General features: G+C 39.6%; 1 protein-coding gene across 6 annotated transcripts in view; it reads right to left on the bottom strand.

Moving 5' to 3' along the window:
• Positions 1–6,563: 6,563 nt before the first annotated feature.
• EML4 (EMAP like 4) overlaps positions 6,564–12,967 on the bottom strand; it is a 161,456-nt gene continuing 155,052 nt past the window's right edge. For all 6 annotated transcript variants that reach the window (XM_058551357.1, XM_058551355.1, XM_058551358.1 and 3 more), the window contains 4 exons: positions 12,053–12,140; positions 11,428–11,526; positions 10,089–10,219; positions 6,564–9,399 (listed from right to left, as the gene is read on the bottom strand). In XM_058551357.1, coding sequence (XP_058407340.1) covers positions 8,926–9,399; positions 10,089–10,219; positions 11,428–11,526; positions 12,053–12,140 — 792 coding nt within the window. In that variant the 3' untranslated portion in view covers positions 6,564–8,925. The remainder of the gene's footprint in view (positions 9,400–10,088; positions 10,220–11,427; positions 11,527–12,052; positions 12,141–12,967) is intronic.

Genomic DNA, 12,967 nt, shown 5'->3' on the forward strand with positions numbered 1-12,967 from the left:
GGCCTGTTTTCCACATTTCCTTCAAAAGCATAAAGGGAAGGTCAAGTTTCTACATCATTATTATTTTAAAATTTATTGAGCTCACTTTTTTTTTTATAATTTTATTTATTTTTTTCCCCCAAAGCCCCAGTAGATAGTTGTATGTCATAGCTGCACATCCTTCTAGTTGCTGTATGTGGGACGCGGCCTCAGCATGGCTGGAGAAGTGATGCGTCGGTGTGCGCCTGGGATCCGAACCCGGGCCGCCAGCAGCGGAGCGCACGCACCTAACTGCTAAGCCACGGAGCCTGCCCATGGTTTTTAACATTATATAAATTTCAGGTGTACATCATTGTATTTTGACTTCTGTATAGACTGCATCATGTTCACCACCAAAAGTCTCGTTTCCATCCGTCATTGTACACATGTGCCCCTTCACCCCTTTTGCCTTCCCCCCAACCCCTTCCCCTCTGGTAACCACCAGTCTGTTCTCTCTATCTGTGTGTGTTTGTATGTTTATCTATCTTCCACGTATGAGTGAAGTCATACAGTAATTGTCTTTCTCTGACTTATTTCGCTTAGCATAATGCCCTCAAGGTCCATCCATGTCGTTGCAAATGGCACAATTTTGTCTTTTTTTTTTTTTTTTGTGAGGAAGATCAGCCCTGTGCTAACATCTGCCAATCCTCCTCTTTTTTTGCTGAGGAAGACTGGCCCTGGGCTAACATCCGTGCCCATCTTCCTCCACTTTATATGGGACACCGCCACAGCATGGCTTGCCAGGTGGTGCGTCGGTGTGTGCCTGGGATCTGAACCGGCGAACCCCGGGCTGCCACAGCGGAGCATGCGCACTTAACCACTTGAACCACCGGGCCAGCCCCACGATTTTGTCTTTTTTTACGGCTGAGTAGCATTCCGTTGTATATATATTTACCACATCTTCTTTATCCAATCATCTGTTGATGGGCACTTGGGTTGTCATTATTTTTTTTTTCTTTTTTCTGAGGAAGATTCGCCCTGAGCTAACATCTGTGCCAGTCTTTCTCTATTTTGTATGTGGGTCACCGCCACAGCATGGTGGTGTAGGTCCGTGTCTGGGATCTGAACCTGTGAACCTGGGCCCCCGAAGTGGAGCACGCTGAAGTTAACCACTACACCACGGGGCCAGCCCCTGTCATTATTTTTTAAGCATTTTCTTTTGAAATAAATATGAACTCATATAGAAAATTTCAAAAATAGTACATAGAATTCAATGAACCCTTCCCTCAGCTTCTCCCAATGGTAACATCTTATATAATATGTAATATTAAGACTAGGAATTTGACGAAGATACAATGCAGTAATCCAGGCCATAGACCTTATTCAATTTCCACCAGTTTTGCATGCATTCATGTGTGTGCTTGTGTAGTTCTCTGCAATTTAATCCCATGTATAGGTTCACCTCACCACCACCACAGCCAAGATAGACTGTTCATCACCACAGAGGAACCCCCTTGTGCTACCCTTTCATAGTGACATTCCCTCCCCTCTGTACCTGTCCCCTGGCAATCACTAATCTGTTTTCTATAGTTTTATTATTTCAAGAATGTTTGTTATATAAGTGGAAATATACAGTTGGTAAACTTGCAAGATTGGCTTTTTCACTATGTAAAATGCCCTTGAGCTCCACCTAAGTTTGTACATATCAATGCTTTGTTCCTTTTTATTAAGTAGTGTTCCATTGTATTTTCTACATCATCATTTTTTAAATATCAAAATTTAACCTTTTCATGTATCTATTATAGAATTTAAGCAATGGATGGGTGGTTTCGAGAGATGACGAATCCAAGATTCCTTAGTAGGAATATTTACTTTTCACATATCAAATCATACACTATTTATAGCATGTAGTTAAAATTTTCTAATTTTGAGAGAACCAGACTTTGCGGTATACCAATTCTAAAATATATAAAAGTCTTGTCTTAAAAAGCTTATGCAAGGCAAAGGAAACCATCAATAAAATGAAAAGACAACCCACAAGCTGGGAGAAGATATTTGCAAATCAAATATTTGACACAGGGTTAATTTCCAAAATATATAAACAACTCATACAACTCAACAACAACAAAATGAACAACCAAACTCTGCCAAAAAATGTGCAGAGGATACGAACAGACATTTTTCTAAAGAAGATATGCAGATGGCCAGCAGGCACATGAAAAGATGCTCAACACACTAATAGGGAAATGCAAACCAAAACCACAATGAGCTATCACCTCTCACCCGTTAGAATGGCTATCATTAACAAGACAAGAAATAAGTGTGGGAGAGGATGTGGAGACGAGGGAACCCTCACATATGGCTGGTGGGAATGCAAACTGGTGCAGCCACTATGGAAAACAGTATGGAGATTCCTCAAAAAATTAAAAATAGAAGTACCATATGATCCAGCTATTCTACTACTGGGTATTTATCCAAAGAACATGAAATCAACAATTCAAAAAGATATATGCACCCCTGTGTTCACTGCAGCATTATTCATAATAGCCAAGACGTGGAAGCAACCCAAGCGCCCATCAACGGATGAATGAATAAAGAAGATGTGGAATACTGCTCGGCCATTAAAAAGGAGAAAATTATGCTATTTGCAACAACGCTGATGGACGTTGAGGGTACTATGCTGTGTGAAATAAGTCAGATAGAGAAAGACAAATACCATACAATTTCACTCATGTATGGATGATAAAACATGGATAAGGAGAGCAGATTAGTGGTTACCAGAGGAGAAGGGGGTGGGAGGAGGGCAAAAGGGGTAAAGAAGCACGTGTATGTGACAGATAAAAACTGGTCTGCTGGTGGTGAACATGATGCAGACTATATAGAAACTGAAATACAGTGATGTACACCTGAAATTGACACAATGTTGTAAGCCAATATGACCTCAATAAAATTATTTTTTAAAAGTTTTAAAACAGTGTATACAAATTATACTATTTATACGAACAACCACATCAACAAAAATATCTAAGGCTTGTCTTGACAACCTCTTTAAGTTATATGCTCCATGAGGACAGGGGCTATATCTTTCTCATTGTTGGATTCTCTGCTGAGCCCAGCACAGTTGCTTGCATGAGGCAGGTTCATAACATACCTGATGAACTGATGACTCCTTTGGATCCTGCTCTCACACAAACTCCCCAGGATTTAAACTGGCTACCACTTTGAAGGTGTTGGCAGCACAATACATTTTTTGTTGTAGAGAGACTGAAGTCTGTAGAAGGAAGAGGACCTGCCCTATCTGGACAACCAACTTACACGGTTATGTTAATTGAAATAGAGTTCTACAGTTGACACAGTAAGAGAAAGCCAGCGTCTAGTTTCCCTGCTTCCAATTAGGTTTCCAAGTCAGCCCAACCCAGTGTTGGCTAAATGGGCATCACTGTGTAGAGGTGGCCTCCAAAGTACCCTGTGACCCTTCCCAGGATGCACTCTGGCAATGGTGGCTATGTGAACATCAAGAATGAAATGGGATGACCAGGTACGAGGGCTTTACTTTTTATTAAAAAGTTATTTTTCCTCCCTGAGACCATTTTCTAGCATCCCCTGTGTTTTCAGTTCCTTTAGTGAGTTATGGTGAGAGCAAACTCTGCCAGGAGTTGAAATCTGCCTCTGGAGCCAATTTTGTGTAATCCCACTGAGATGTTTAGTCATCAGCACCAACAGTTACACATATTCATCTCTGTCAATGGATGGCTCCCTAGGAAAATCTATTTGCAGGACTACGTGTTTACATTGCTGAGAGAGAGGAGATGCAAGATCAAAGCCCCGTGGCTGAGCATGGGGCTGGCAGAACCTCCAGGCTTGCCATGGGAAATGTGGGATGGGGAATGAGGACAAAGTGGAAAAAGCACTTGGCCAGCGACAGAAAGTACAGCCACATTTCTTTCTCGGTGAAATGGAAATTGCCCAAAGGTTGGAAAATAAGGGAACAGCATCTCCACCCAAATACGTTTAAACTGTGCATTAGGGACTGAAGACACACCTGTCTGACTATGGCTAAAGGAGGCAGGAGGAGCAGGCGGTTGCTGGCGGCGGGTGCCACAGTGCAGTGCAAGAGCCTGGACGCTCCTCTGCCCCGTGCTTCAGTTGTAGGGATGGCAAGACAGGGGGCTTGTGCATGAGAAGGGTCCCTTCAACTCTGTGACACTGTTCAGGGCCCAAAGCCTCTTTTTTCCAAAGCCTAATCACTTTCTGTAATTTTTCCTTATGCCGTCTTAAATCCTTCCTACCAGAAGTTTAACCTATTTCATTCTTATTACAGTCATGCTCTGCATAAAGACATTTTGGTCAACGACAGAGCGCATATACAGTGGTGGTCCTATAAGATTGATTAGTACCATATGGCCTAGATGTAGGCCATACAACCTAGGTTGGTGTAAGTACACTTTATGACATTCGAACGACGACGAAATTGCCTGACGACGCATTTCTGAGACCGTATCCCCATCATTAAGCAATGCATGACTATTAATAATCACTAAATTATTGTTCTACAGCAAACATCTTCTACAGTGCACTGCAGTACAGCATGGTGGCTAGCCACAGGGACTCTGGAGGCAGGAGGACCTGGCTTCAAATGTTGGCTCAGCCACTTGCTAGTAGTATAACCTGGCTTCTCTGTTCCTCAAGTTTCCTTGTCTGTAAAGTGGAGATAATAGAATTTAGGATTGTTCAAAGGACTGAATGAATTAATACGTATAAGGCACTTAAGTGTTAGCTATTATCATTGAATAGCATTCCATTTTATGGATGTGCCACATTTTAACCATTGAGCACTTAGGTTGTTTTTTGTTTTCGCCCATTTCTTTATGTTATGTTTCTGTCCTTTGAGATATAGAAGTGGTACCCTTAAGTTTTTCTGCCAGATTTCTGGATTGGTAAATTCCAAAAAAAAAAAAAAAGTGTTCCATTCAGTCACCTCTGGATACAAAAATGAAAAAGGCTGACATCTCCAGAGGAAACAATGAAACTTTCTTTTTTCCATTTGAGATTCTCTTTCTATTCCCTTGGCTGGGAAGTTTGTCTTCTTTATATCAGAGCATTTAAGGTTATTTATTAATGCGGGTAGAGTAGAAATTCAGGTTTCCTTTGGAAAAGGTGAACCAATTAGCACAAAAGGTATAACATTATCTGAGCCCCTGTGAGGAGAGCAGGAGCTGCCCCTTATAAAGGGTTGCATCTATTTTTTGGGAAAAATGCCTGGAGACCTTTCTGTGGTTCTTGAAGACTCCAGTCCTGGGTGTCCGAGACAAAGGAGGCTTCTCCAGCAGGGCCTGGTTTGTGATGGTGACACATGTGCAGCATCGCTGTGGGCAGCGACCTCACCCATCCTGGACTGAGGATTGAGACTGACACAGGCCCCTCTTCTATTTCTCTTACCTCCTTTCCAAAATCTCTGTGAATCTTTACCCTCATCCTTTCCTTCTTCCTCCATGTCTAAAGAATGTCTTTCTCCTAGTGTAAATGGAAGAAAGGCAACCTTTGACGTTATAAAATATGAAGTCCTGGCATGGGCCTTCTCTAGGGCTGGTGACTAAATCTTCCCGACCCATCTCCTCGCCTATGGGGCGACACTGCCCACATCACTACCTGAGAGCCAGCATGTTTGGGGCATGCTTGGCCACACAGCTGCTCCTCCAGCGGCAGCTCTTCTTGAGACGAGTCCTACATTCCTGCTGTTCAGTCTGTCTGCTTTGTCCTAAAAACATGTTCTTGTCCTTACTCTCATTTCAGGTCCAGCTCTGGGCTGGAAACCTGGTTCCTTCTAGAAGTTACACCAATACCTTAGGGTGTCCAAAATGTAATTCATCATTATTTCCCCATAAACAAGTTCCTTTTTTGGATCTCCTTTTTTAAGAAAAACCACATTGTTTAGTGGGTCTGTTCTAGTGCCCATCAGCTTTTTGTCTCAGAATTGTGAAACAGGAATTCCTATCCCAGGACAGCCTCGCTTGGGTTAGTGTATGTGAGTGGCTGTGAACATATATTCATAGTCACCAAAGATGAATGAGGTATTAATGAAAATCCCATAATTTCAATGATGGTAAAACTGAGGGATGTACTGAACACAGAATCTAATTTTTCATAAAGAAAAATTTGTAGCAGCCAATTTATGGTTCTGGTTACAGAGGATCTGTGTCACTAAGCAACATGGGACAGATGGAGAAAGCAGGGAATGTAGGGTCCTACTGAGTTCAAGGACTTCACGCAGGCTGACACCAGGGAGGCAGCAGCAGGCAGTGGAGTTGGGTCAGGCAGGTAACCAGGATCATCGGGATTGTCCAACGTTAAACATTAGAGGAAGGGTAGACATGAAATACATTAAAGTGAAGCTATTTCCTTATTAAATGGAAGCAGAAATCAGAAGTAATTTCCTTTAAAATTATGAGATGGAGTTTGTTACCACCAGCATGGTTGTATCCACAGCAGCAGCAGTGGTCAACTGATAAATGTGTTCTTCTGAATTGTCGTGTCTTCTGCTAACTGGACAGTCATGGAAACTAGCAGTGTATATGAAGAAAGACTTAAGACATTTAGAGAGACAAATGAAAGCTTTTGATTATTTTATTTTTTAATCTTCAAAATTTTCTGCCATGAGACAGGAATGCATGATAGAAATGGCTCAACATCTTCACATGAAACGCTTGGATTCATTTTCATTCACAAGTTTTTCTAAAAACATCTACAATTTCATAATCCCACCCATTCCAACCATTATCACAGATTTAATTGACTGTTAAACAGTAGTTGCCAGCAATAGAGCACTGGAACGCTTTCTGCGTATTAGTAGTGTCTTTTTGAAACTACCACCCAAGAGTATCACGATTATAAATCTCATTGTACACAGCAACCCCAAAGGTAACTGATGTCCCCAAATAAACTCCCTGCTTATCATGGAGAGTTGTATCCTCCACTGAAATGTTTTTCTCCTAGAAAAATCTCTTGTTCATCTCATAGTATTTTTCTTGCAGGGAGTAGCACACGCTGACTTGATGATTTAATCAACACTGCTAATAGGCAAATATATACGCCTGATACTTGCTGATGCTCTCTGATAATTATGTACATAACATACTGAAAAAAGATGGGTTGCTTAGAATCTATATCTCTTCTTTTGAAGAGAACTACTTTGAGGTTTTTTTTTTTTGAACAGTTGTAAACAAAAGGAAAGAGAGATACATGGACATATATCTATACACATAGAGATTATACACTGAGTATCTTCAATGTGGCGTATATCTTCTTATATAGAGATACACACAAACACAGAGTAAGGGTCTACACTCACCTCTTCACACATACCCACACCTTTACATACAGCATGTGAATATAAATGTGAGTGTCCTGGGGAGTTCACTGGAGTTTGTATATTACCAAATGATGATGAAATACCTGATTTGTATTACTCCTGAGAAGATACTAGAAGGGAATGACAGTTCTGATGCACTCTGGAATGGCACAATCACGTAAACACTTGCATACTTAAGACTTCTGAACTCATCCAAAGTTTCTAAACATCTAACCAAAAAAAAAGGATATCAAAACAATGCAGCAAGTTAAAAAATAAATCAAAAAGTTTTTTTTATAATCAAAGTATAAACAAATATATAGGAAATGCATATTTGTCAGTAATTATTTTTAAAGTAGGAAACACATACTTAAAAACATAGTCATCTGACAAAACTTAAAAAAACTATCCAATGCATAATAATACATGCATTGCCTAAAATAGGAGAGGATAGCCACATTAGAATTGCAAGGCTTATTATATGCAACTCCACCAGAGAAAAATTACCATATATAGCAAGTCTATTAAGTATGCAATTTATAAAAAATTACTGTGACTGTTATTCACACTTCTATAAAAAAGAATTTGCAATTTGTTGAGTCTCTTACCCCTCAATAGAATTAATCTGTATAAAAGTTACAACTAAACCATTGAATTTCAAGCACCAATTCAATCATTTAAACTAACTGTATTTATATTTCTCCTATTATTGAAAGAACTATGATGAAGGCTAAGCTAAAATTAGCCAGTAATTATTACAGTTTAGTTTTATAGGCATGCGGTTTTTTCCTTCCATTCACTTGAACGCCAAACATTAGAAAATGTTTAGGCCAGTAAAGGAATCCTTGGAGGAATCCATTATTTCTGAGTATCAATGGTTTAATATACATTAAAAGCTCTTTAACAAACCACTGCTTTCTTAGTTCTAAGATAAAATAGATTTGCACACAAGAAATTACGGGACTGTTCCTCATTATGACTTAGAAAAGGCAGCACCTAGATAGGAGACTAACAAGCACACCTGGACATCTACCGGTAGTGTAGGCAACGGCATTATTATTCAAGAAGGCAACACCATTGCTCATGGCAATACTGAAATTTTTCCTAACTAAAAAATTTCCATTAGACATTTGGGATGGGAGGATATCTCACTAAGAGAGTTTTTTTTTTTTTTTCTGATTTCTTTTTCTGCATCAGGAAAAAAAAATTAGCACAGTCTGAGCCAGTAGATAAGTAACAGTGTTTGTGATGCCTCTGGTCGTTCCTGAAGAAAACATGTTCAGATAACAAGGGGTTTATCGTAAATCTATACAACTGCTGTTTCTGTTTCCAGTATTTACACCATTATCACTTACATACACAGTAATTTCTGAGACAATTAATGTCTCAGTCTTTTCCTACTACTAAGTCTGGTTAATTTTCAACACCCACCAAACTGAACCTTTAGGTTGGCTGCATTTGTGAGATGGAAGATTCAAGACCATTGAAGGAAACAAATCATGTGGAAACCAACATCTCAATCAATAGTGATTCTCTATCACTTCCTGGCCTGTTATCTGAACTATCACAAGATCACATGCAGTTGAAAGAGAAAACAGAGTCGCACTGAAGGCCTGGTGTTAAGGTAGGGGTGAAGGATCTTGCTGGTCCTCAGTAAGAGCGACTTCACTCTGCTCCTCACTTATCACATTGCATGGCGCTTCATAAATAGGCTCACCAAGGTCTTCACTGCCCCCTTCACTCTGCTCCTCGCTGTGGTCCTCACTGGGCTCCACAGTCTGTTCCAGGCTATTCTCCAGAAGCGTGGGAGAATTGCTTATTCTACTTTCTTCTTCAGCTGTCTCATTTAAGGGCTGGGAAGGAGGTGGTGTGGGAGTATCAGATGGCATGACACTTTCAATGGAAGAGATGGGGGCTTTGGTTAGAGTAGTATCTGCTACAATCTCATTCTGAGGCAAAGATAACTTTTCCACAAGTTTCCACTGAATGATGCTCATGTCTTTTCCACCAGTTGAAATGAGGTGACTGTCATTGTGAGTAAAACTGACATTGGTGACATGGCTGCTGTGGGCACTGTACTTGTGACTGGGAGCCTATATGAAATAAATCAGACAGGAAAATTATGCTCATTCTTTATCGCAATGTAGGTGAGGGAGGTCATTCAGCTTATGAAACAGGTAATTCAAATCAAAGCCACAAGTCATCAAATCTGAGGAATAAAGCTAGCAGTAATTTCCTTTTAATATCTATTTATATGGAAGAAACAAAACAGAATAATTGGACATCTATACTTTCAGACTATATGTTTAAAAAAATAACTAAAACTGTCTCTTCTGGATGTCAGGTTAGTATACTTGTCAGAATTTAGTAACCATTTGACTGAGATGGTTAGGGGAGAATTTACTAGGTTGGCAGGATTACAGGTGATTTAGGAAACAGTTCCATGAGTTTTATAATGTTGATGATACGTGTAACAAATAAAATATTTTAATGTTTAGGAGAAATTTAACACTGCCAAAAATGAAAAACAATTGGACAGTACATAAAAATGAATACATCATCATCAGCTGCCTTCTGTAACCGTCTTCTCCTTAACCTTAATGAGGAAGCAGAAGATAAGCAATGCCTGCTTGGAGATTTACAGATGGCCCTCCTCTCCCTCTGTGCATTGCAGTATCATGGACAGTAATTAGTAACCTTACAAATATCTTCTCACCACTGACACAAAATTATCCCTAAACAAAAGGCCCTATAACACTAATTTTTGTTAAATTGATTTTACCTTTGCTTTAGAGCAGGGATACTGAAACAGATGGACTTTGCAAAAGTCATCAGCAACAGCTATCACCTTTCTATTGTGGGATCGCACCAGTGCGTTGATATCTGTCCCATCAGATCCTTCTGGCCAGACACCTTTGATATAGAAACACAGGGGTGTAGAAAAATTAGCCTGAAAGATATAACTGTGATGATACATATGTTTATTTGATTTTAGAATCTTATTAATTTTCATCTGTGTTCAAACTCTTAGCTGCTAACATTTTCCTTACAAATTTCTTAGTGGCTCAATACTTCATTCAAATGATGAAATTTTATCCAAAATCTAACTAATAGTAAAATTAAACCAAAAAAGCCTCAAAATGGAAAATTTAAAGACTCAGAAGTACTCACTGGTAACCAGCAGGTGGTGCTAATAATTTTAGTTTTAGCTTGACTCACCTCAGCAATAAGCTCTTCAATTTTAAAGTTTCTAGCTGGAGGGGAGGTTCTCAGTCACTTGTATAGCAAGGCACAGAAACAAAGCCATAGCACTAATTCTTCAAAGTGGACTCTAGGTAAACTGTAAAATTTATACACTTTTTTTTTACTGCTCCCTTTCAGGTAGGCACCTCAAAGAAAACCTCATAGAGATTCTTTCTTAATGGAAATGCATAGGCCATCCACTAGTCTACCATGCTATCCCATAGAATTTTCCTGGAACTATTATTTATTTCCAAAGATAAGACGCAGCAAATTTAATTATTCTGAGTCATTATGAGGCACTGGTGATCATGTTCAACATAATTAGCAAAAACCTCTATTAGGCTAGATCACAACTATGGAATATATAAGGGTGGAGATGCTGGCCTCCTGTGGTTCAATACTACTATAGAGAACAAACAAGGTTTCTTTTTGGGGTGATGAAAATGTTCTAAAGGTAGTGATGATGATTGCACAACTCTGAATATGCTAAAACCACCAAACTGTACACTTTAAATAGGTGAATTATATGGTGTGTGAATGATATCTCAATAAAGCTGCTATTTTAAAAATACCTTTATAAATTTAAAAGCTTTAATTTTCACTTGGAGAAAAAATAGGAAGGCAATCTGTACTATTATGTAACTTCTTTTCTTTTTAATTGTCTTTCTTATTTATTGGGAACCAAAAGTCTGCTGGATTCTGCAAAGAATAAACCTCATATTGGTTCAATCCTAATACACTGAATTTCTCTGAATCTGGCATTAATAGTGATAACACTAAAGAACACATGTAGACTATTTTTCATTTAGAAATTTAAGTAAATATGATATATAAAAATCCCACAAACCGCCTTTTCCCATTAGGTGCCATGTCCTTACCAAAGACTTGAAAGCCTAGCACACAGGTGTATGTTGTCCAATCGATGTCCTTACACTCCGATCTATTCCTAATTAGTTTGCAGCCACTTGGAATGTCCCCTTTAAATTTAGAAACAGGAAGTATAATCATACTGCTTGTGTACAAATGCATGTGAAAGTGCATCTTGATTCAAACTAGCCACATTTAATTGTACTTATAATCCATACACTGAAAAACATTAAGACACATTTAAAAAGGAAAAGAAAATGTTTACTTTAACAGGGTTTATAGAACCACAAATTGTTTCCCACTGAAGTTGTTCTTTTTCTTTAAAAAGCATAAATGCCCATCCATTCTACTCCATCCTGCCTCCAGGAAAAATTGTTAAATACAAAACATTCAGAGGACCATCAATCTCCCTGAGTAATTTCTTATGACTACATGTCTACACATTTAAATTAATTCGTTACTTTCTTGGAGAAATGAAACACACTTGAAATTCTCATTCCTTAGCTCAGAGTAACATACGTTTTGTCAGGTTAGAGGGGCCAGCATGCATTCTCTGCACATTTCAAATTCCACGCAGCCTGTGCATTTGCACCCCTGACAGACACATCTCAGCCATACATGATCATTCATACTTACAGTACAATATCTCATAGTCTCCCGAGTTAGACATTATATACTTGTTGTCTGGGGACCAGTCAAGGTGTGTGATATAGCTGGAATGTCCCTAGGAAATAATACATCAACTATTAGAAAGCTTTTAGAGTTCTGAATGATAAACAGTTTAATAGTTAGCCAATACTATTTTCTGAGTAGCCATTCACCTGGAATTCCTAAACCATAGAGAGCAGGATCACAGCCTCTAGAACTGAACAGGGCTCATAGCAGGTCTTTAGTTCTTTTTAACACTATCTTGTTGGTAGTCAAAGATGTAGGTGTGTGAAGATGCCAGTGATACATGAAGAGTTCTGACAGAACTTTGGAACTAAAGAGATCTCACCACAGTGGAAACATTAAGCATGGAATATCCTGCTGGCCTCTCCACCTAGACACCAGCAACAAGCACCTACTGCCTGTGCTAGACACTTCCAAGACAGAGTCTCTCTTAAACTTGTGCCTTAAAGAACACTGCACCAGATACCACAACCTCAGGCCTTATTTCAAGTCAGGGTGTCCCTATTAGAGTGACTTCATTTTTGAGAATGAAGTATTGGTTCCAGGCTGTGCACAAAGAGTACAGTTTTCCTGGGCTGCTTCTTGAGTATCCATGGTACCACCCTGGAGGCTGAGGAATACGGCATACGCACATGGTCATACGGAGGTCTCCTAGGAAAACTCCTATTTCCACAGAATATTCTGGGGGAAAAGTCACCCAACATTGCACTTCTTCAGAACAGCTAGATCCAGGGCCGGCCCCATGGCTTAGCGGTTAAGTGTGCGGACTCCGCTGCTGGCGGCCCGGGTTCGGATCCCGGGTGCAGACCAATGCACCGCTTCTCGGGCCATGCTGAGGCCGCGTCCCACATACAGCAACTAGAAGGCTGTGCAACTATG

Source organism: Diceros bicornis, chromosome 12, assembly GCF_020826845.1.
Source record: "Diceros bicornis minor isolate mBicDic1 chromosome 12, mDicBic1.mat.cur, whole genome shotgun sequence".
Taxonomy (NCBI): Eukaryota; Metazoa; Chordata; class Mammalia; order Perissodactyla; family Rhinocerotidae; genus Diceros; species Diceros bicornis.